The 25,484-nt window shown below is 43.2% G+C and overlaps 2 protein-coding genes across 2 annotated transcripts in view; one reads left to right on the forward strand and one right to left on the reverse strand.

Annotated features, from left to right (window-relative positions):
* LOC121838636 (NLR family CARD domain-containing protein 3-like) overlaps positions 1-25,484 on the forward strand; it is a 733,752-nt gene that overhangs the window by 300,174 nt on the left and 408,094 nt on the right. The gene's annotated exons all lie outside the window — the stretch shown is intronic.
* Positions 6,481-25,101, reverse strand: ncbp3 (nuclear cap binding subunit 3). Its single transcript, XM_024376726.2, has 13 exons — positions 24,738-25,101; positions 24,068-24,133; positions 23,811-23,916; positions 20,125-20,250; positions 19,913-20,047; positions 19,598-19,728; positions 19,408-19,516; positions 13,085-13,184; positions 11,741-11,841; positions 9,970-10,276; positions 9,623-9,831; positions 7,758-7,940; positions 6,481-7,655 (listed from the first exon to the last, which is right to left on the reverse strand). Exons 1-13 carry the CDS (start codon positions 24,918-24,920, stop codon positions 7,363-7,365), a joined length of 2,049 nt encoding a protein of 682 aa, XP_024232494.2. The 5' UTR covers positions 24,921-25,101; the 3' UTR covers positions 6,481-7,362.

Consider the following 25,484-nt stretch of genomic DNA (forward strand, 5'->3'; position numbering starts at 1 on the left):
AGGTTATTTTCCTGACACCACACTCTGAGGGCCCACACCTCCTCCCTGTAGGCCGTCTCGTCGCTGTTGGTAATTAAGCCCTACCACTGTAGTCGTCTGCAAACTTGATGATTGAGTTGGAGGCTTGCATGGCCACACAGTCATGGGTGAACAGAGAGTACAGGAGAGGGCTGAGAACGGACCCTTGTGGGGCCTCTGTGTTGAGGATCAGCGGGGTGGAGATGTTGTTTCCTACCTTCACCACCTGGGGTCGGCCCTTCAGAAAGTCCAGGACGCAGTTGCCCTTTCCTCACTGTTTCTTTGTCTTACTCGGGCCATTGAAACCACTGTTAGTGACTCACTGGAGCGGCATTAACCACTCGTATGGCTGCTAGTGGCCAGTCCTCTTCTGGCTGTGCCGGGTGGAGATTATAACAGAACATGGCCAAGATGTTCAAATGTTCATAAATGACCAGCATGGTCATAAGGCAGAACAGTTGAAACTGGAGCAGCATCCACTATCCAGACTCATAATGTGCCAGTCCTCTGCCTCTCACAAACCATTTTCCTCTTTAAAAAGGGGTATAATAGTGGCCCACCAGATGTTACCTGTTTCACCTTATAGCATGGGGCAAATTGCGGAGGAGTGGCAATTGCATACTCTTCCACATGTTTTGATACTGTTGAAGCGCAATCCTGAGTTGTTTCATATGTTTTTGTCTATCCTCAAGGGCTCTCTCTAATTCCTGGTTTAGGTTTTTACTATTTTTTAGCGCAATAGCCAATTCCTGCTTCTGTTTATCTAATCTATGCGCATGCCCTTTGGATATGCCTAGTTTTTAATTCATCGCCTCATTCTTGTCTACTGCCTGCTCCATTTTACCACGCAGGTCTCTATTTTTCCATATTTATCCACGGCTGATAAAATGCCTTGGTTAGGATGCCTGCGTATTGTGGTCTGCACGGTTCTCTGATTTCAGTATTCCAAACTATGATTGCATCCAAACACTCTTGGCTGGTTTTAAACTTTCCATCCGCGGTATAATGTGTACCAGTTTTGTCCAATTTGGCTAATTTACCCCACCATTTATTTGGTTCTTGGTGCTGGTCATATGCCTTTTTTAGTGCCTCTAAGGCTTTAATAACATTTTCCCTTTCTACACCTTCCTCTCCGGGGATATCCTGGCCTCTAGAAGTCATCTCAGTTATCACTGACTCTGCGTCACCCCCAACGGCGTTAAGTAGTAACAGTTTAGGCTATCGATAATTTGGTCACTACTCCATATACCTTTTGGTGCTGGACGATACTGTTGTGCCGGTCTGTCAATTTACCTAATCTGTCAGGTTTCCTCACCCCAATAGGGCATTACCCCAAGTTCTTATTGTTACAAGACAAATCTTGTTCAAACATTCATACACACATACACACCCTTTGGCTTCACGGCCACTGTGGCTGAGACTTTTGTCCCTCTTACAGATCTCGCAGAAGAACACCCCCAACTGGGACATATCCTTATGGAACCTACAGTACACCATCTATTTACGACCGGTTGTAACACAATGGGACTTCTGAATAAGATCAGCCTTTCTAGGTCCATATTCTATTACTGTTCAGCCTACAATTCTCATCTCCCCAAGATGTCAAAATGAGTGGTAACAGGTGTAGGAACTGTGCCTACCTTGTTTTTTGTGCCGGCTCCTGCTCCACTGATTCGGACTCTCCGGTTCAACTAAAAATCGTGGTGGATCCTGTCGACATTGACAACTGTTAGGTTCTTAATAAACAGAGTAAAATTTACGGAAAAGCTCAAACCAAGTTTATTCACCCAATGGGTCAAACAGCTGAAAATACACTACATCTTTGTTGCTAGGCAAGGAGTCAAATGATGTGGGTCATAAACTGTTCCTTCTCCCTTCATGTGATCTGACCTGACCTCGGCCCACATTCCTCACTAATCCATGGCTATCCACCCTTATCAGTGACCACAACCATGCAATTGCCTTTTCTCTTACTTAGTAACTCTCCAAGCCCATGGCTCATATACACCCTTAATTGACCCCACCATATACAGTGGCAAGAAAAATATATGCACCCTTCGGAATTACCTAGATTTCTGCATAAATTGGTCATCAAATTTAATCTGATCTTCATCTAAGTCACAATATCAAATCAAATCAAATGTATTTTATATAGCCCTTCGTACATCAGCTGATATCTCAAAGTGCTATACAGAAACCCAGCCTAAAACCCCAAACAGCAAGCAATGCAGGTGTAGAAGCACGGTGGCTAGGTAAAACTCCCTAGAAAGGCCAAAACCTAGGAAGAAACCTAGAGAGGAACCAGGCTATGAGGGGTAGCCAGTCCTCTTCTGGCTGTGCCGGGTAGAGATTATAACAGAACATGGCCAAGATGTTCAAATGTTCATAAATGACCAGCATGGTCAAATAATAATAATCACAGGCAGAACATTTGAAACTGGAGCAGCAGCACAGCCAGGTGGACTTGGGACAGCAAGGAGTCATCATGTCAGGTAGTCCTGAGGCATGGTCCTAGGGATCAGGTCCTCAGAGAGAGAGAGAGAGAAAGAAAGAAAGAGAGAAAGAGAGAATTAGAGAGAGCATACTTAAATTCACACAGGACAACGGATAGGACAGGAGAAGTACTCCAGATATAACAAACTGACCGTAGCCCCCCGACACATAAACTACTGCAGCATAAATACTGGCGGCTGAGACAGGAGGGGTCAGGAGACACTGTGGCCCCATCCGATGACACTCCCGGACAGGGCCAAACAGGAAGGATATAACCCCACCCACTTTTCCAAAGTACAGCCCCCACACCACTAGAGGGATATCTTCAACCACCAACTTACCATCCTGAGACAAGGCCGAGTATAGCCCACAAAGATCTCCGCCACAGCACAACCCAAGGGGAGGCGCCAACCCAGGGGGGGCGCCAACAATAGACAAACATAGTTTGCTTAATAAACTAATAACACACAAATGATTGTATTTTTCTTGTCAATTTTTTTATTTATATTTATTTCACCTTCATTTAACCAGATAGGCCAGTTGAGAACAAGTTCTCATTTACAACTGCGACCTGGCCAAGATAAAGCAAAGCAGTGTGACAAAAACAACAACAGAGTTACACATAAACAAATGTACAGTCAATAACACAATAGAAGAATCTATATACAGTGTGTGCAAATGTAGTAAGAAATAGGGAGGTAAAGGCAATAAATAGGCCATAGTGGTGAAATAATTATAATTTAGCATTAACACTGGAGTGATAGATGTGCAGATGATGATGTCCAAGTAGAGATACTGGGGTGCAAAAGAGCAAAAAAATAACAATATAGGGATGAGGTAGATGGGTGGGCTATTTACAGATGGACTGTGTACAGGTGCAGTGATAGTAAGCTACTCTGACAGCTGATGCTTAAAGTTAGTGAGGGAGATATAAGACTCCAGTTTCAGTGATTTTTGCCATTCGTTCCAGTCATTGGCAGCAGAGAACTGGAGGGAAAGGTGGCCAAAAGAGTTGTTGGCTTTGGGGATGACCAGTCAAATATACCTGCTGGAGCGCGTGCTACGGGTGGGTGTTGCTATGGTGACCAGTGAGCTGAGATAAGGCGGGGCTTTACCTAGCAAAGACTTGTAGATGACCTGGAGCCAGTGGGTTTGGCGATGAATATGTAGCGAGGACCAGCCAACGAGAGCATACAGGTCGCAGTGGTGGGTAGTATATGGGGCTTTGGTGACAAAACGGATGGCACTGTGATAGACTACATCCAATTTGCTGAGTAGAGTGTTAGGCTATTTTGTAAATGACATCGCCGAAGTCAAGGATCGGTAGGATAGTTAGTTTTACGAGGGTATGTTTGGCAGCATGAGTGAAGGATGCTTTGTTGCGAAATAGGAAGCCGATTCTAGATTTAATTTTGGATTGGAGATGCTTAATGTGAGTCTGGAAGGAGAATTTACAGTTTAACCAGACACCTAAGTATTTGTAGTTGTCCACATATTCAGTCAGAACTAGAGGTCGACCGATTACGATTTTTCAACGCCGACACCGATTATTGGAGGACCAAAAAAAGCCGATAGCGATTAATCGGACGATTTGTATATATATATATATATATATGTAATAATGACAATTACAACAATACTGAATGAACAATGAACACTTTAATTTTAACTTAATATAATACATCAATAAAATCAATTTAGTCTCAACTAAATAATGAAACATGTTCAATTTGGTTTAAATAATACAAAAACAAAGTGTTGGAGAAGAAAGTAAAAGTGCAATATGTGCCATGTAAAAAAGCTAACGTTAAGTTCCTTGCTCAGAACATGAGAACATATGAAAGCTGGTGGTTACTTTTAACATGAGTCTTCAATATTCCCAGGTAAGAAGTTTTCGGTTGTAGTTATTATAGGACTATTTCTCTCTATACCATTTGTATTTCATGTACCTTTGACTATTGGATGTTCTAATAGGTACTTTAGTATTGCCAGCCTAATCTTGGTAGTTGATAGGCTTGAAGTCATAAACAGCGCAATGCTTGAAGCATTGAGAAGAGCTGCTGGCTAACGCAGGAAAGTGCTGTTTGAATGAATGCTTATGAGCCTGCTGCTGCCTACCACCGCTCAGTCAGACTGCGCTATCAAATCATAGACTTAATTATAATATAACAACACACAGAAATACGAACCTTAGGTCATTAATATGGTCAAATCTGGAAACTATCATTTCGAAAACAAAACGTTTATTATTTCAGTGAAATACGAATGGCATCCATAAATCTAAATATTGCTGTTACATTGCACAACCTTCAATGTTATGTCATACTTATGTAAAATTCTGGCAAATTAGTTCGCAACGAACCAGGTGGCCCAAACTTTTGCATATACCCTGACTCTGTGTGCAATGAACGCAGTGACAACATTTGTAGTGACACAAGTGACACAATTTGCCTAGTTAATATTGCCTGCTAACATGAATTTCTTTAAAAAAATATATACTCCTGTGCATTGATTTTAAGAAAGGCATTGATGTTTATCGTTAGGTACATTCGTGCAAGGATTGTGCATTATTCGCAAATGTGCTTTTGTTAAATCATCCCCCGTTTGGCGAAGTTGGCTGCACTGTCTACCCTGTAATGTAAACTCACCCCATTCTGTACAAATGTGAGCAACCGCAACATTCAAACGAGGCTACAAAGAAAACTAATGTAGCGACTGTGTTGACGTCAAAATCGGGGGTGTGTACTAGGTTTCTATTGAGGCGTTACACATGGTAATGGCTTTATAGTATTGGAGAAAAGTTGAAAAAACGGACCCTCCGTTACATCTTGACGTGTCATGTCGTAACGTACAGCAAGCATAAAGCAACTACTTCTGTCTTACAATCTCTCCACCAGGTGTAGCACTTCTATCATCCTTTAAAAACAAGAAATGGACAGTGACGGGGTAAGGGGGGGATACCTAGTCATTTTTTCGTCATCATTGCATGCGATCATCATTCTCAAAGCCGCCGTTTACTTTTAAGATCACTTTAGTGTAACGGATGTGAAACGGCTAGTTTAGTTAGCGGTGGTGCGCGCTTTGTTATTGTTGATGTGTGCAGATGGTCCCTGGTTCGCGCCCGGGTATGGGCGAGGGGACGGTCTAAAGTTATGTTACATTAGCACCGCCCTAAAAAACGATTCAAATTCGACACAAACCTTCAAATAGGTATGTAATGACACATTATATAAACTCTTTATAGTGTTTTATTTACATTTTAGAGGCGATAAGGTGATAAGTTGGACAGATCGAAAAAAAAAAGAAGCTATTTTCCCACACGACATCTCTCCTTCTCACGATCACGCATTAGTTTCCCTTCCCCACCCAGACCCGACGGGGCTCTTTGCCTGCTTGAATTATGCAGAAATGGGCAGCGTTTAGGTCATGTATTTGATTTTGTTGGAAAGGGGAGAAATTGTGCTTTACAATGGTATTGACATTACAGCTGGTATGGAAGTATTACGTTTTTGGGGCACTAAAATAAGGGCAATTGTACGGACCAAGGCGATGTACGAGTTTACGTTAGCAAGTTACTTAACAATCTAATAGTTGTTCCACCACACTTTCTCCCTCACCTCAAACGTTCCAAATGCCAGTAGTTTTTCGGTTTCAGCACATGAAGTACGCTTCATCACCTTTTCATCCCCATTCTCACCTAGCGTTACCTCTTCGTTATCGTTCAGGGTACGCGCTGCTGTAACCTTCTCACCCCTGTCTCCATGGTCAGGCTTCTCACCTAACGTTACCTGTTCGTTATCGTTCAGGGTACGCGCTGCTGTAACTGTCAAGCTACCTTTCCAGAGGACGCACTGATGCTGTAACTAGTGTCTTCAGGTGCTTCATTCTGTTGTTATGTAAACGATGGGCTGAGCCCACGCATCACTCGTTCGCTTACAGTAGTGATAGTAATGGTAACAAGACAAGCAGTAACAAGACAAATCTCTTTATTTCTGCTGACACCTTAAATCAATTTGTTTTCCATCTGGGAATGTAGGTGTACATATCAAATGGCACCCTATTCCCTATGGCACTACTTTTAAGGCCCTGGTCAAAAGTTGTGTACTACATATGGAATATGGTTCCATTTGGCACGTACCCTCTTCCGCCTTGAATAACATAATATGGTCAACATTGGTCATTTGCACATAATACCAACAGTCAGAAAGTACAAAACCTTTCAGTTGAGAATCAATTCATCTGGTGGTCTTCTCTATGGCCTCAGCCTTTGGAAGGAAAAAAAATGCCACAAACCATATATTTGTTGTTCATAGTCACTCACACAGATACCACATATGATACAGTGTCTGGTTCCACACACAGAGAAACAGAGGGAGCAAGCTCAGTATCTGCCTCTTACTCTGTCACAGTTCTTCTGTAGTCGACTTCACAGGAGGTTATAGAGACATTTATATTGCTCGTTAATGATTGGACATGACTTGACATGTAGGTAGGCTATCAGAGGGTGAAATATCATGGGAACAGGTTTGATCAGAACAACAGTCCCATGTGCTGCAGAGATAATGTAATACAAAAACAAAATGGCCTCCTGTCCTGAAACAGAACGTCTCACAGTCTTTCAAAAAATTCTGTCCAGTTTATTTTCTCATTTCTCTTTATAGAGTCTTTTCTTTTATGTTTGTACGATGGATCAGGCCACAGCGACAGGGGCCCAAGGATCAAGAGTCCTCCAGACACTGAGAAAGAAAGGTAACTCAAGAGGAGGGCGAGGGTGGATGATCACCTTTCAGCTCTAGATGAAGGCATGACCAAATCCACACATCTCCCGCTCTTTCTTTCTCCCCCTTGGTCTCAGGAGTCTGAGTCAGATCCGTTACTGCTCTCCCGGCTGATCTCAATCTGTAGCGAGGGCAGGTTGTCAAGCCGACTCTTCTTCATCTTGTGGGTCTGCTGTTCCTTCTGTTTGATCAAGGCCCCCCACACCTTCTGCAGTGCAGAGTCGTCCTCCTCCTCATTTTCCTCTTCTCCTTCCCGCCCCCCCAACCTGGAGCTGGCTGATCCCGACCCCGCACGGCGACTGGAAGGCTTCCGCTCGGGAACACCACCCTTATGGGAGGAGGGGCCGAGCCTGCTCCACAGACGACCTGGGGGAGGGAGCAAGGGTTAAATTTTAAAGCACTTTCATTCTTTTCAACTAATGTACTGCATTATTGACTAATAGCAGTAGATGTGTTTTTCTTCCTTACTTGATTTTCTGTCTTTGGACGAATCAGAGTAGAGGCCGCGGGAGTCTAGTTTGGCCATGCCCAGTCGGCTGTGCACATCTGTGATTGGCTCTCGGGGAGGGGGTGAGTCTCGGGAGGCGACAGGGGAGGCGGAGTGTCGTCTCTCAGGAGAGTAGGGTCTCTTCCCTAACCTCTGCCTCACATCTACACACAACACAAGGTTAAATACACTATACACACACAAACCAGAAAAAAAAAACTTATACCACATCACTGATATTAACCTGGTCCCCAGGATATTGCACACAAGTCTGGGACATCAACGATTCAAAGTTGGCCTAAGTGGGAGTGACCATAGATATCTTTAGACGGGTGGGTTGTTTAGCAACCGTGGAGCAAAACAGGTGAGTTGGCTTAGAATCAAAGGATTGTTGGCAACATGGAAACTATATTTCTTCTCCAAATCTTTATTGAAAACAAATACATTGTTACTAGGTATGTGCATCTTTCCCTTTCAAGACGATTCGATGCATATCTATCTAGACACATGGGCTCCGATACAATACGTTTTAGTTTGATTTGAGGAATGAATCGATGCGATTCGGTGCACTAACATTTGTTGCATAAACACATTAAATTTCCATTCCAAATTAAAATCTGTTGCTGATGGAGCTCAAGAGCTGTGTCTCTCTGAGCTGGATCAGTCTGAGCCAACTTTTGTGTGTGTGTAATGTAAGTACAGTATATGTCTATGTTGTATGTAGGCACCTGAGGTACGCCATAAGGGAAACTGGACATCTACCACCCCACTATCAGTTAGGGGGGACAATGTTTGCGTTCTGACACTAACTAATTTGTAATTTTGCAGATTAAAAGTGTTAATAGCTGGTAATGTATCAATATTTATCCTTTTTTTTTGCTATGACAGTAAATTAATATATAGCACAACTTTGGATTTCACCCGTCTCATAAATCACATGGTTTGGACTGTTTTGACAGACAGTGAGCTTCTGCTGTCCTCGTTATGAAATTATCAACTTTACCCTGTATATCGAAAAATGACAATATATACGGATTGTTCCGGGCAAAAATACCAAAACTATTGATGAATCTGAACAATCAGATGTAATGTAAGCTTCGATTAGCATGTAGCCTACCTATAGCCAGATGAGTGTCGGCTACTTTTAAATCTGGCAAAACACAATTTCCAGCGCATTTTATTAAAAATAATCTTGCAAATTACATTGGTTGTCATTCAACTAATAAAGCATAATCTTGCGCAAGCCATTTTACAAAATGCTTAAAGTGATACGCAGATGTGCCAGATCAGGACTAGGCCTACCTCTCAGTAAGGTTTGTTTGGCATTCAAAATGACTTGTAGATTAATGTCAACATAATTACAAACAGTTCGACACTGAAGGAGAGGACAAAGTTGTCAAAAGATGAGGTATTTAGAAAGTAATTTGAGAAAATGTTTAGTGAACTGGCAATTAGCAAGGTTTGAATGGATTTTCTGACCGATGCATGCTACATTTGGATTGGTTTGGGGTCCGCAGACCAGTACCCTCATATCTTAAACACTTGAATCAGGGATTGATATGTACCAGTGAATCGTTACATCACTAATCCTTATAGTTGATGGCGAGCTAGCTAGTGAAATTTTGCCATATTAGCATAGATGTGACAAGAGTCAAAACACCTCGAAACAAGACATTAGTTGTGGGAGATGATTGGTTGGTAGATTAAGCCAATGCATGGAGAGTTTTCCCGATCTTTCTGTATTGGCTAACAAAGACCAAGTTTGATGTGTTGGTCAAATAGAGTTTGAAATGTCTTGGAACTAGATTACATTGTTATTGACTGTGTAGAGTAGCAGATAACTGACCTGTCTTTCCACTACTGGCCACAGGGGTGCGCTGTCTATGCTGGGTGAGGCTCTGTCTTTTTTCCTCCAATAGCTGCCTCACATCCATCACTTTCTCCACTGCACTGCTTTTGGTCCCGCCTACTGATCCTCCACTTCCTCCTCCTCCACCAATCCTGTTCCGGACGCCACTACCCCCCAAGCCGCTGTCACTGCGAACAGAAGAGTGTCTGAAGAACAGACAGGGAGAACATCAACTATTAATTTACTATGTTACCTACGTTAAAAGGTCCATATTCTGCACACATAAGCATACATGGTCATGTCACCCACCTCCACACAAACTTTTGTCCACCACACACACTGACCGTATAGTCTTGAGGTTGGTCTCCACCTCGTCTGCATACATGGTCATCTTCATGCTCTTCTTGGGAGAGGGGGTTGAGATCATCTTGAGCTCCAAGTCATAGTCCATTTCGTCTGAGTCTGACGAGACAGAGGGGGAAGAGGAGGGCCTGCCCAAACGACTCCGCAGGGCCACCCCTGGACCTCCCCCCCTCTCCCTCTTCTCCTTCTCCTTGTACTCCACCACCCTGTCGTCTGAGTCCATGTCCTCCTCTTCCTCATCCTCCTCCTCTTCCTCTATTGGTTCTTCTGGTAGGTTGACCAGGTCAGCTGGAGAGACGGAAAGGAGGGCGAGAGAGGAGAGACGGAAAGGAGGGCGAGAGAGGAGAGACGGAGAGAAGGGCGAGAGAGGAGATAAGGAAAGGAGGGCGAGAGAGGAGAGAAGGGCGAGAAGAGAGAGAGATGGAGATAAGGAAAGGAGGGCGAAAGAGGGCAAGAGATACGGGAAAGGAGGGCGAGAGAGGAGAGACGGAAAGGAGGGCAAGAGAAGAGACGGAAAGGAGGGCAGAGAAGAGACGGAAGGAGGGCAAGAGAAGAGACGGAAAGGAGGGCAAGAGAAGAGATGGGGAAGAGGAGAGACGGAAAGGAGGCCGAGAGAGGAGAGACGGAAAGGAGGCCGAGAGAGGAGAGACGGAAAGGAGGCCCGAGAGAGGAGAGACGGGAAAGAGGAGAGACGGAAAGGAATGAGAGAGGGGGACAGAGGGATGAGAAGGAAAGTAAGAAAGAGATACGGAAAGGAGGGGGAGAAAGGAGAGATGGAGGGATGAGACGGAAAGGAGGGGGAGAAAGACGGAGGGATGAGACAGAAAGGAGGGGGAGAGAGGAGAGACGGGAAGGAGAGACGGAGGGATGAGAAGGAAAGGAGGGGGAGAGAGGAGAGGATGGAGGGATGAGAAGGAAAGGAGGGGGAGAGAGGAGAGGATGGAGGGATGAGAAGGAAAGGAGGGGGAGAGAGGAGAGGATGGAGGGATGAGAAGGAAAGGAGGGGGAGAGAGGGGGAGGAGAGAGGAGAGCAAGAGGAAGTCACAGATTACCACAGGAGATAAATATATAAATGTTAGAGCATAACAATTAGGCCTGGTCTGTAAACATTTGTGTGAGTCTTCCCACTTAAGTGTCTGTAGGATAGTATGAGTGTGTGTTCGTACCGGAGTGCGTAGGGCAGGGCGTGTGTTCTTACCAGGGATAGTGTGTGTAGGGCAGGGTGTGTGTTCTTACCAGGGATGGTGTGTGTAGGGCAGGGCGTGTGTTCTTACCAGGGATAGTGTGTGTGGGGCAGGGCGTGTGTTCTTACCAGAGATAGTGTGTGTGGGGCAGGGCGTGTGTTCTTACCAGAGATAGTGTGTGTGGGGCAGGGCGTGTGTTCTTACCAGGGATAGTGTGTGTGGGGCAGGGCGTGTGTTCTTACCAGGGATAGTGTGTGTGGGGCAGGGCGTGTGTTCTTACCAGGGATAGTGTGTGTGGGGCAGGGCGTGTGTTCTTACCAGGGATAGTGTGTGTGGGGCAGGGCGTGTGTTCTTACCAGGGATAGTGTGTGGGGCAGGGCGTGTGTTCTTACCAGGGATAGTGTGTGTGGGGCAGGGCGTGTGTTCTTACCAGGGATAGTGTGTGTGGGGCAGGGCGTGTGTTCTTACCAGGGATAGTGTGTGTGGGGCAGGGCTTGTGTTCTTACCAGGGATAGTGTGTGTGGGGCAGGGCGTGTGTTCTTACCAGGGGTGGTGTGTGTGTTCTTACCAGAGTGTCTATGTGTGTAGGGTGATGTGTCCCCCATGCTGTCCCCTATCAGGGGTTTCTTGCTCTTGCTCACGATTCTGCGCGTGTGATACCGTCTCTTCCTGCAGAAGGTTACAAAGATATTAGCAACAACATACCCACCTATATACTTCACCTAATACCAACATTATACCTTCAACGTCTAACCTAACCATATCCCCTCAACCTTCTAGACCAGGGGTATTCAGATCTTACCCGATTTGATCTGGCGTATTGCTGGTTTTCTGTTCTACCTGATCATTTACTTAACACACCTGGTGTCCCAGGTCTAAATCAGTCCTGATTAGAGGGGAAGAATTAAAAACGAACAGTGGAACTGGCTTCCCGGTCCAGATTTGAATTTGAGGGTTCTCGACTAACCAGTATGTATACCACTCAGGAAGAGTGTCAAAAGGGACAAAAACCAAATTGAAAATCAGGGAAAACAGATGAGAAAAGTAGAGAGAGATAAATGAGATAATGAGAGAGAGATAAAAGTTAAAGATAGAAGGTGGGGGGCAGAATGACATGTTCAAGCAGAGGACGATAAACATAGATACAGGAAGGTGCAAACAAAGAAAAAGTGAAAGGAAAGAAAGAGAAAATGTTAGGAAAAAGTGAGTGAAAGAAACAAAAGCAGTACAATGTACAACAGTGTGGCAGAATATCAGTTCCAGTCAGCTATGGTTGTGCTGAGGATCTGGATGTACCATGATGGTTTAGAACAAAGAAAAACAAGAAACTAATTCAAGGAACTCAGTCCAGCTTTCAACAAACTCTTCAAGGTTGTAATAGTGGAATGCACAAATTGGGAAGTGTATCGGTTTTCCTCGTCATGTCAGTTATTGCATACCTTAGAGATCTATTTATAACTTGTCAGAAATGTCCAGATCAACTAGCCCATGTCAGATGTTTTTTAGCCCATAGATTTTGTTGTAATGGTTGTCACTCAAATATCACATGATTACATATGAGGTGGCAAAACATATCAAATTGCAAGACAATTAGCATTACAACAGCAACATTTTCTCTGCACCCCATGACAAAATGTGTACAATTGCAGGAAATAACCTTTAAATATTTTCTCTCCCCCAACAAGAGGGGTGTGAACAGTTTGTTTCATGAACAGTGCTTGTGCCCATAGAAATAAACAGGGCACAAGATATTCGTACATGCTGGAAGGGGGGCCTGAGTGAAATAGTTTGGGAACCCCTGGTTTAGCACACTGTCCCCCTGAATAACCATGGAGAGACACCACAGGGTGCCTATCCAGCATGTATTAATAAAATCAGTGTTGGCCAAGGAAGCATCCGTGTGTGTGGTTACCAGGAGTTGCTGAGGATGCCCCTCATGCCTCCGTAGTTCGGGTTGCCGTACTTCATGTAATATCTGCTCTTCCTCGCAGCACCCAGCTCCTTCTTATCACCTGAAAACACAGAAAGAAAACAGTTACAATCCTAATACAGTGCCTTCAGAATGTATTCATATCCCTTGAGCTAATCCAATTTTTTTTGTGTTACAGCCTGATTTCAAAATGGATTAAAATATATATTTTTCCCTTACACACAATCAGGTTGGGAAATGACAACCCACGGGTAGATTTTGGCATTGGCGTTTAAGAATGACTATTTCACCAGCCACATTGGCAGGTGGGGTCCCACTGAGCATTTGGGAACATAAAAAAAATATATCTATCCAAAGTCCAAATGTAGAAGTAGATCGAATTAACCCGAAAGGCTACTAAATTGTGACTTTTTCCTTGTGTTTCTTTGCAAGTTACATCGTTTTTAATCACATGCTAGCATGTTTTTCAATATTAGTTAGAGTTTTCTGCAATTGTTTGCTGCTAGCTAAGAGACAAGGAGATTCTCACGAGGGCCACCATTACCACAGTAAACCCCTCATTTAAAAGGGCAGCTGATAATTTTGGTCTCACCTAATGACTCAAATATTTGGGGTACATTGTGTTTGATTGAGTATGGAACACTCCAAAAACCTATATTACACTTTTTGTAATTTCTTATTAAAACACACATATACTTTCATTGTGCTCCTAAATTTGTGCCAATAAATTTCAACTCACAGTGCATTACTCAGATTAGAGGTCGACCAATTAATTAGGGCCGATTTCAAGTTTTCATAACAATCGGAAATCGGTATTTTTGGGCGCCGATTTGCCGATTTTGAAATATATATATATATTTTATACCATTATTTAACTAGGCAAGTCAGTTAAGAACACATTCTTATTTTCAATGACGGCCTAGACGGTGGGTTAACTGCCTTGTTCAGAACGACAGACTTTCACCTTGTCAGCTCAGGGATCCAATCTTGCAACCTTACAGTTAACTAGTCCAATGCAATAACGACATGCCTCTCTCTCGTTGCACTCCACAAGGAGACTGCCTGTTACACGAATGCAGTAAGCCAAGGTAAGTTGCTAGCTAGCATTAAACTTATCTTATAAAAAAAAAAACAATCAATCATAATCACTAGTTAACTACACATGGTTGATGATATTACTAGATATTATTTAGCGTATCCTGCGTTGCATATAATCTGACTGAGCATACAAGCATACAAGTATCTGACTGAGCGGTGGTAGGCAGAAGCAGGTGCGTAAACATTCATTCAAACAGCACTTTCGTGCGTTTTGCCAGCAGTTCTTCGTTGTGCGTCAAGCATTGCGCTGTTTATGACTTCAAGCCCATCAACTCCCGAGATGAGGCTGGTGTAACCGAAGTGAAATGGCTCGCTAGTTAGCGCATGCTAACTAGAGGGACGGAAGCTATGCTGTTTCACTGGCAATATTAAAGTGCATATAAGAACATCCAATAGTCAAAGGTTAATGAAATACAAATGGTATAGAAGGAAATAGTCCTATAATTCCTATAGTAACTACAACCTAAAACTTCTTACCCGGGAATATTGAAGACTCGTGTTAAAAGGAACCACCAGCTTTCATATGTTCTCATATTCTGAGCAAGGAACTGAAACGTTAGCTTTCTTACATAGCACATATTGCACTTTTACTTTCTTCTCCAACACTTTGTTTTTGCATTATTTAAACCAAATTGAACATGTTTCATTATTTATTTGAATCTAAATTTATTTTATTGATGTATTATATTAAGTTAAAATAAGTGTTCATTCAGTATTGTTGTAATTGTCATTATTACAAAAAAACAAAATCGGCTGATTAATTGGTATCGGCTTTATGGTCCTCCAATAACCGGTATCGGCGTTGAAAAATCATAATCGGTCGACCTCTAACTCAGATCCTTTCATTTCCCCCACATTTTGTTATATTACAAATGATGTCAATTAGCCTATCAGAAGCTTCTAAAGCCATGACATTTTCTGGAATTTTCCAAGCTGTTTCAAGGCACAGTCAACTTAGTGTATGTCAACTTCTGACCCACTGGAATTGATCTATCTGTAAACAATTTTGGAAAAATTACTTGTCATGCACAAAATAGATGTCCTAACTGACTTGCCAAAACTATAGTTTGTTAACACCATCCCAACCGTGAAGCACGGGGGTGGCAGCATCATGTTGTGGGGGTGCTTTGCTGCAGGAGGGACTGGTGCACTTCAAAAAATAGATGGCATCATGAGGTGGGAAATTATGTGGATATATTGAAGCAACATCTCAAGATATCAGTCAGGAAGTTAACTTCTTCGGGCTAGGGGGCAGTATTCAGAAGTTTGGATGAATGAGGTGCCCAAAGTAAACTGCCTGTTACTCAGGACAAGGAATGGCTGAGGATATGTATATAATTGGTAGTATTTGATAGAAAACACTCTAAAGTTTCCAAAAATGTTAAAATAATGTCTGTGAGTATAACAGAACTGATATGGCAGGCGAAAACCCAAGGACACTTTTTGGGAATATAAACTTTTTGCCAATGGGAATATAAAAGGAATACCTCCCAGATTTGCAGTTCTTAGGGCTTCCACTAGATGTCAACAGTCTTTAGAAAGAGTTTCAGGCTTGTTTTTTGAAAAATGAGCTAGAATTTGTAGTTTTGGTAAGTGGCTCCCATTTTGGCTGTAGAGTTTATTGCGCATTCCCGTGAGTGCGCGTACTTTGTTATTTATCTCCGGTAATGGTCTCCGGTATTCTCCATCTTAAATTTGATTATTTATATATTAGGGTACCTGAGGATTGATTAGGAACGTTGTTTGATATGTTTGGAAGAAGTTTATTGGTAATTTACGGGATTCATTTGTATGCATTTTGAACGAGGGAAACCGGTGGTTTACTGAGTCTAGCGCGCCAATGAAACATACTTTTTTGGGATATAAAGAAGGACTTTATCGAACAAAAGGACCATTTGTTATGTAGCTGGGACCCTTGTGATTGCAACCAGATGAAGATCTTCAAAAGGTAAGTGACTTATTGTATCGCTATTTCTGGCTTTCGTGACGCCTCTGCATGGTGGGAAAAATGTATGTAATGCTTTTGTGTGCGGGGCGCTGTCCTCAGATAATCACATGGTGTGCTTTCGCCAGTAAACCCTTTTTGAAATTTGACAATGTGGCTGGATTAACAAGAAGTTAAGCTTTTAAATGATGCATGACACTTGTATTTTCATGAATGTTTAATATTATGATTTGTCATTTGAATTTCGCACTCTACAATTTCACCGGATGTTGTCGAGGTGAGACGCTAGCGTCCCAATGATCCGTAAGAAGTTAAAGCTTGGTCGCAAATGGGTCTTCCAAATGGACATTGACCCCAAGCATACTGCCAAAGTTGTGGCAAAATGGCTTAAGGACAACAAAGTCAAGGTATTGGAGTGGCCATCACAAAGCCCTGACCAAAATCCCAAAGAAGATTTGTGGGCAGAACTGAAAAAGCGTGTGCAAGCAAGGAGGCCTACAAACCTGACTCAGTTACACCAGCGCTGTCAGGTGGAATGGGCCAAAATTCACCCAATTTACTGTGGGAAGCTTGTGGAAGGCTACCTGAAACATTTTACCCAAGTTAAACAATTTAAAGGCAATGCTACCAAATACTAATTGAGTGTATGTACATTTCTGACCCACTGGGAATGTGATGAAAGAAATGAAAAAAAAAAAAAAAAAAAACAGAGTTTAAATGTATTTGGCTAAATATTTTATTAAAGTTTTTTTTTTTTAAACGTCTATTTTTCTATATACACATCTTGTGCATTTGAATGAAATCAACTATATGCACCAAGTGCATCTGAAGCTTTAAACTAACTGTTTGATTAAATAATTAAGACAAATGACTAGAGGGAGTCTGACCGCAATTGATTTTATTGTGCTGCCTGAATGTGTTAAAAAAAGACTGAGTGACAGAGTGACAACAGGTGCTAGTCACAGTCACTCAATGTTTTTTGTTTTTTACACAGAGACAACAGGTGCTTGTCACACTCTCCCTGATGCAGCAACCACCACACATCAACAGTGTGTGCTGTCCGTGTTGCTGAAGCTGCAACATTCATTTCTGAATTAAATTGTGTTACCGAAATCCCTAATTTGTTTAGGAAAAACATTCCCTGTTCCCTCAACCCTTGCTCTCTTTACGTGACACATGTATGCTTTGAATGCATGTGACTAATAGGGCCTGACCTATAGCATACCATAATCACATAAATAAATTGGTTATAAACTCAGAACACTAGCACGTGACAGCAAAATGATTGCAGAGGACATGACAAACTCGAAAAGGAGGAGGAATATTTACTGTTTGCGCAGGAGGTAAAGGGGAAGTCAGATGTGTGGAATAAGTTTGACTGGTTGTGGAAAATACTGGAGATCAAGAATAATGAGTAAGCGCTGTGTGCATATTGTATGTGCCATACAGGTGCTGTTAGATTACAATTTCATTTTTTTGACAGTTCGGAAGAATGCAAATACTAAATAAATCATAAGTTTACCAGAGAGAATGTTGTAACGTTATTTTGTAAAGCCTTCATTACAGCAAAGACTAAAAACAAGTCGCATTCATTCGTGAATGCAATTTCCGGCCTATTTATTATTTACGCGAATTATTCAATGGTCACTATGTTATTTCAAAATTAAAATGCTTGATTGCATTTCACATCATCAATGACTGGGATTTATACATTAGTCTAAATAAATACGGAAATATAGGCCTAATTATTATTTACATAAGTATTCAGACCCTTCGCTATGAGCCTCAAAATTGAGCTCAGGTGCCTCCTGTTTCCGTTGATCATCCTTGAGATGGTTCTACAACTGTGGTAAATTCAATTGATTGGACATGATTTGGAAAGGCATACACCTGTCTATATAAGATCTCACAGTTGACAGTGCATGTCTGAGCAAAAACCAAGACATGAGGTCTAAGAAATTGTCCATAGAGCTCTGAGACAGGATTGTGTCCAGGCACAGATCTGGGGAATGGTACCAAAACATTTCTGCAGCATTGAAAGTCCCCAAGAACACAGTGGCCTCCATCATTCTTAAATGGAAGAAGTTTGGAACCACCAAGACTTCCTAGAGCTGGCCGCCCGGCCAAACTGAGCAATCAGGGGAGAAGGGCCTTGATCAGGGAGGTGACCAAGAACCCGATGGTCTCATCGCGCACCAGCGACTTCTGTGGCGGGCCGGGCGCAGTGTGCGCTGACCAAGGTTGCCAGGTGCACGGTGTTTCCTCCGACACATTGGTGAGGCTGGCTTCCGGGTTGGATGGCGCTGTGTTAAGAAGCAGTACGGCTTGGTTGGGTTGTGTATCGGAGGACGCATGACTTTCAACCTTCGTCTTTCCCGGGCCCATACGGGAGTTGTAGCGATGAGACAAGATAGTAGCTACTAAACAATTGGATACCACGAAATTGGGGAGAAAAAGGGGTAAAATTACAAATTAAATTAAAAATTAAAAAAAGAACCCGATGGCCACTCTGACAGAGCTCCTCTGTGGAGATGGCAGAACCTTCCAGAAGGACAACCATCTCTGCAGCACTCCACCAATCAGGCCATTATGGTAGAGTGGCCTGACGGAATCCACTCCTCAGTAAAAGTCACATAACAGCCCGCCTGGAGTTTGCCAAAAGGCACCTAAAGACTCTCAGACCATGAGAAACAAGATTCTCTGATCTGATGAAACCAAGAATGAACTTTTTGGCCAGAATGCCAAGCACCACATCTGGAGGAAACCGGGCACCAAACAGTGACTGAGTTATATTAGCATAAATTATGACTATCCAATCTTACTCATCACAAATAGTAGCCTAACTTACACAAGTCCGCAAATGTGGTGATACTGTACATATAATTTTTATGGTTAAAATTTGCTTCCCCAAACATAACTCACTCGCCGCCTAGGCTAGTGAATTTGCTGTTCTTTACTTGTCTTGTTGGCTGAGGAAACGTAAATGTGGACAGTTATTCTAACATATTCAAAGTGCGTGGTAAGGACACATGTCATTGCATCCTAGACTTGCATGTTCTGTTAAGATGAATTACCATAATCTAAATGCGATTTCTGTCATTCTGAGCACCGTGGGAGAACGAACTAATCAGGGTACGCAGCCAATGCATATTGGTCCGGTATATTTCTCAAATGTCCGGTAAATTTAAATGCTGTCGGTCAAATGTCCGGTGCCACATATTCATTAGGGAGACCCTGGTGGGTGTGTGTTTGTGTCTCTCACCGTGAGTGGCCAACCTCAGGAAGAGTTTGTTGCCCTTGAAGGGTTTGATGGCCGGTCGTAGGTCATTCCGGAGCAGAGACTCACTCTCTGCCTGAGACAGTAGGTCCACCTCAAATGCACACACACAAACACACAGGTAACTAATATGCAACATTTCCCCACACACCCACAGTCTTGAACACAGTTTTACCTGGGTGGTCTCGGGTTCTGTTTTCTTCTCTGTGTCTCCCTCGCAGGCTTTTCCCTCATTCTCCTTCACCATCTCTTTCTCCTCCTCATCCACCTCTCCATCATCGTCATCCGAGCCTTGTTCTCTGCGAGCTGAGACAGAACAGCAAGCAACACTCAGTGACAAAGCACATTATGTACATGCCTCATATGACTGACAAACCACACTGACCACAAACACAACATCGCAGTCCTGACCAACACAGAATTACCCACTACACTAATCATAAAACATACAAAGACAGTGAACATTGGAACATGGACAAACAGCACTCACCCTTGCTCTCCTGGGTGGGATCACCAGGTTCTTTGGTGCGGTCTGTCTCCGTGGTAACCCCCTCTGGGTCAGGCATGCGGCTGATGTTGATCAGAGCCCGGGTGGAAGTGACATCATCCAGCCACACCACATTACCTAGGAAACCATATTTAACGGCATGTTAAAAATAGCCCACTTGTTGTCAGTCACTTCTGTGTGTGTGTGTTACTCACAGGAGGTGTCGTCAATCCACTCGATGTGTGCTGGAGGGTACTCCTTAAAGTAGCCAAACACATCCTGGGTGCTCATATCATCAACACCCGCCACGTGCAACGCCTCCAGGCGCAAGTTGGGGATAGCTGAGAAATGGAAGGAGATTCAGTATGTGCGCAATATCGCGATATTCGTTAGTATCGTGGCAAGGAAACAAATCACGAAGCAGATTTAACTTCTTTAAGAAAACAGCACTAATGTTGGAAACAAAACATGTAATCCAGTCACATGTAAACGTCCCTTTTTCAGGACCCTGCCTTTCCCATGCTTGTTCAATGAACCATAAACAATTAATGAACATGCACCCGTGGAACGGTCGTTAAGACACTAACAGCTTACAGACGGTAGGCAATTAAGGTCACAGTTAAGAAAACTTAGGACACTAAAGAGGCCTTTCTACTGACTCTGAAAAACACCAAAAGAAAGATGCCTAGGGTCCCTGCTCATCTGCTTCAACATGCATTAGGCATGCTGCAAGGAGGCATGAGGACTGCAGATGTGGCCAGGGCAATAAAATTGCAATGTCCGTACTGTGAGACGTCTAAGACAGCTCGACAGGACAGAAAGCTGATCGTCCTCGCAGTGGCAGACCACGTATAACAACACCTGCACAGGATCGGTACATCCGAACATTACACCTGCGGGACAGGTACAGGATGGCAACAACAATTGCCCGAGTTACACCAGGAACGCACAATCCCTCCATCAGTGCTGACTGTCCGCAATAGGCTGAGAGCGGCTGGACTGAGGGTTTGTAGGCCTGCTGTAAGGCAGGTCCTCACCAGACATCACCGGCAACAACGTCACCTATGGGCACAAACCCACCGTCGCTGGACCAGACAGGACTAGCAAAAAGTGCTCTTCACTGACGAGTCGCGGTTTTGTCTCACCAGGGGTGATGGTCGGGTTCGCGTTCATCGTCAAAGGAATGAGCATTACACCAAGGCCTGTACTCTGGAGCGGGATCGATTTGGAGGTGGAGGGTCCGTCATGGTCTGGGGAGGTGTGTCACAGCATTTTCAGACTGAGCTTGTTGTCATTTTGCAGGCAATCTCAACGCTGTGCGTTAAAGGGAAGACATCCTCCTCCCTCATGTGGTACCCTTCCTGCAGGCGCATCCTGCCATGACCCTCCAGCATGACAATGCCACCATACTGCCCGTTCTGTGCGTGATTTCAGTGTACTGCCATGGCCAGTGAAGAGCCCAGATCTCAATCCCATTGAGCACGTCTGGGACCTGTTGGATTGGAGGGTGAGGGCTAGGGCCATTCCCCCCAGAAATGCCCAGGAACTTGCAGGTGCCTTGTTGGAAGAGTGGGATAACATCTCACAGCAAGAACTGGCAAATCTGGTCTAGTCCATTAGAAGATGCACTGCAGTACTTAATGCAGCTGGTGGCACCAGATACTGACAGTTACTTTTGACCCCCCTTTGTTCAGGGACACATTATTCCATTTCTGTTAGTCAGTTTGTGTCTCAGTTGTTGAATACAGAAATATCTCACTTACATGAGTATTCACACCTATTTGCTCTGACAGTCCAAATTGAGCTCAGGTGCATCCAATTTCCTTTGAATCCACCTGTGGCCAATTCAATTGTTTGGACATGATATAGAAAATAAACACCTGTCTATATAAGGTCCCACCGTTGATAGTGCATGTCAGAGCAGAAACTATGGCTGTGTTCAAATACCCATACTAACATACCGCATATTACATAATTAATGAGTATATACTACATTCTATTAGTTCATTTTAGTATACTGTAAACAATTGGTACCGGAGGTTGATGCTGTTGCTATGCAACGTCTTGCTAGCATAACAAATGACTAGCTAAACATTTTACGATTTTTGGTGTGTTTGTAAATTCAATCTGCAGTGCCAGAGTGCGCTCTGGGCGTTTGTAAATCCAGAGCGTTGTCAGATTGTACATTCAGAGCATTTCGCTCTCGGAGCGTTCAGAGCGCATATGTAGATGCGAGTGTTCAACGGCAGTCAAGCACCCAAGCTAACTGGCTAACGGTGGCTAGCTACTTCCAGACACAATTGAGAGAACACCTTTACCATTATACTCGCCATAGCAGAGCTGGTTAGGCTGTTTTCATGTTATCCAGAGCGTTGGTGACCAACTGTGCTGCTGGCAACAATTTATTACTGGTTTTTTTTGCTGACATTTACTGACACCGGCCATATTCAACAGTGCGCGAGAGCGCTCTGAAATCAGAGTAGATAGCCAGAATTAACAATGTCCATTGAAACGCACAACGATACCACTTAGCTAAGAATTATGTGAATAATCAAGTCAATAAAAGTTGGTTAGTTAGTTAATATACTGCCTGCCAAGTTCGATGTATTAGTATCCAACTAACGTTAGGCAACTAGCTAATAAACCGGTACATATTGCTATACGGTTCGTAAGGATAGCGTAGCTAACAAATTGTCAGCCAACATAACGTGTAATTTAACTTATTACATTGCTCAACATTTTCTTAACATTTGTCATTAGTTCAATTAATTTGTATTCACTCTCATCGGACTTCGGCTGCATATTTTCCGCTATTTTCTTCAAATCTGAAAACGTGAAGCCACGGACATTTCCTGAAGAATTGCATTATGGGCCCTAAAAGTAGGTAAATAGTGTCCTCTGCATGCATACTTCGCATTTTGGCAAATTTAGTATGACATCTGGGAACTTTTGGCATACTAACTATATCCATACTACGATCAATAAGCGACCAATACTCAATACGACCAATACTCAATTCACATCACAAATGTTACGGTTAGTGCGGTCAGTATGTGTATTCGAACACAGCTAACTCCATGAAGTCCAAAGGAAATGTCCGTAGATCTCCGATAGAATTGTGATGAGGTATATATCTTGGGAAGGGTATAAAACCATTTCTAGAGTGTTGAAAGTTTCCAGGAGCACAGCTGTCTCGATCATTGGGAAATGTAAAAATGATGGAACTACAGACTCTGCCTAGAGCTGGCCATCCAACCAAACTGAGCAACCGGGCAAGAAGGACCTTGTCAGTGAGGTTGCCAAGAAGCCAATGACCACTGACAGAATTAGGCTGAGATTGTTGTCTTTTTGGCAGGTTTTCCCGTCTTGACAGCTCGTCTCGAGAGAGTGGCCAGACGGAAGCCACTTCTTAGAAAAAAGGCACGACAGCACACCTGGAGTTTGCAAAAAGGCATGCGAAAGACAGATCATAAGGCAAATGATTCTGCGGTCTGATGAGACAAAAATATGTATCCAATGAATATCTGGAAAGACTTGAAGATTGCTGTTCACGACCGCCAACTTAACAGCATGAGAAAATCTGCAAGGAAGAAAGGGAGAAAATCCCCATATCTAGATGTGCAAAGTGGAGACAAACATACCCAAGAACTCAGAGCTGTAACAGCCAGTTTCTACATAGTATTGTCTCAGGGGTGTGAATTCTTATGTAAATGTTATTTCTGTATTTCATGTTCAATAAATTTCCAAAAACATGTTTTCACTTTGTAATTATGGGTTATTGTGTGTAGACGGATGAGAAAAATATATATTTCATCTATTTTGAAATCAGGCTGTAACACAAAATGTGGAATACGTCATGGGGTATGAATACTTTCTGAAGGCACTGTACGTGTGTATCTACCTTTCTTCATGGTGTCTCTGTCCAACACCACATTCTTCTGGGCCAGGTTGGCCTCTGCACGGAAGTGGAACCTTTCCGCTCTCTTCTCCTTCCTCTCAATCGCCTCCTAGAAACACACACACACACACAGTTATGGCAAAAAATAGTTATGGCAGTTAAGTTTAACTGTTGGTTTACCCTCTCACTTTTGTGTAATGGAACTAGTATTAGTGTGAATGTTTGCCAGATAACTTTCAGGTGTGGTTACAATACCGTACCTTTGATGTGACATCGATGCCAGTGATGAATGTGCCAGCTTTGTTCTCATACCGCCGACTTGTGTCCTGGTTAAATGTCAACAAATATGTAATACATTAGAGACGCACTTTCTTACTGTGGGGTAGCCTAGATAACAATGCACTGATCTGACAGCTTATGTTTGTTCTGAACAATGAATGACGGTCGACAAAACAAGAAAGTGTGCATTCAGTCTATCATACAACACCCCCAAAAAAGCTGGCAAAAGTGGCAAGATCTCGCACCAAACCTCTGTCCTTGGGGATGTTACAACGAGTTAGCTAACTAGTGTAACTGACTAGTACGTTGTATTATTAACTATGTAGCGAGGTGGTTTCTGTCATGAAACTTAACGTCTGGTGAATTAGCTAGCCACCGGTAGTTAAGCAGAGTTAAATGCTAAGATAGCCGTTGTTTGTCATATAATATGTAACGTTAGTTTGCTTACGCTAGAATCAACAATATACTGTAACAACACAGACAGGTATGATGTTAATATCAACTAGCTACACTAGGTAACACTAGCTAGTCACTAGCTACCGAGCTATCTTGTTAGCTCAAGGCACGCTGAGCTCCTCCAATACCAAGGCAATATTCACAGGCCCACGAAGGTACGCGAGCCCGCGATCTGGTGAGGCCTACTTCCCTCACCGGCAACAATTCCTTCAAAGACCGGTTAACGGGGATGTTTTCCACCTCGAGTTCACCCTCCTCCACCTCCATCGGTTCAGATTCACGGGCACCTCGGTCCGAGTCTGAATCCGAGTCCGATTCTGAGTGGTCTGGCCCACTGTCTGGCTTTACCGACACCCGTAGACTGCGCACTGCCGCCATGGTCCTAGCACTCCGTCCGCAAACGCTTTCGAAGCAGGAAGACGTGAGTGTGCAGGGAAAGGCTATACGGACACGCCTGATGCCTAATTTTAGTGAGAGTGCTGTGTGAGAGTCGAGTCAAAGACAGTACAGTAAAAAATAAATAATAATAGCCATTCAAAAAAGTACAGTTGCATATCTGGGAGTTATTGTCACAAAGGACAGTGAGCCGTGTGAAATCAAATCATGAAAGCCAAAGCTATTCTTAACAGTTGACTTCAAAGAGATGTATATACACGGAACAAAAATATAAACGCAACATAAAGTGACAGTTTAAATTGGATATTCGACAGATATTTGCGCTTTCGTGATGTCATGATGTTGGAAAAATTGCGCACAACATTGCACAGTCTGATTTTCATGATTTTGACATGAATTTGCTTTCCAAAGTTAATAAACATGTGGAAATGTGAGCAGCATTTTGTATTCTTAGTTGAATTAGTTAGGGAGCGTAAACAAAGTCCAAACTTTTTTTACATACACATTTCAATAGCTCCTTGGTCATGTGACCTACTGAACAAGGTT

The sequence above is a fragment of the Oncorhynchus tshawytscha genome, linkage group LG17 (assembly GCF_018296145.1).
Source record: "Oncorhynchus tshawytscha isolate Ot180627B linkage group LG17, Otsh_v2.0, whole genome shotgun sequence".
In the NCBI taxonomy this organism is placed as follows: Eukaryota; Metazoa; Chordata; class Actinopteri; order Salmoniformes; family Salmonidae; genus Oncorhynchus; species Oncorhynchus tshawytscha.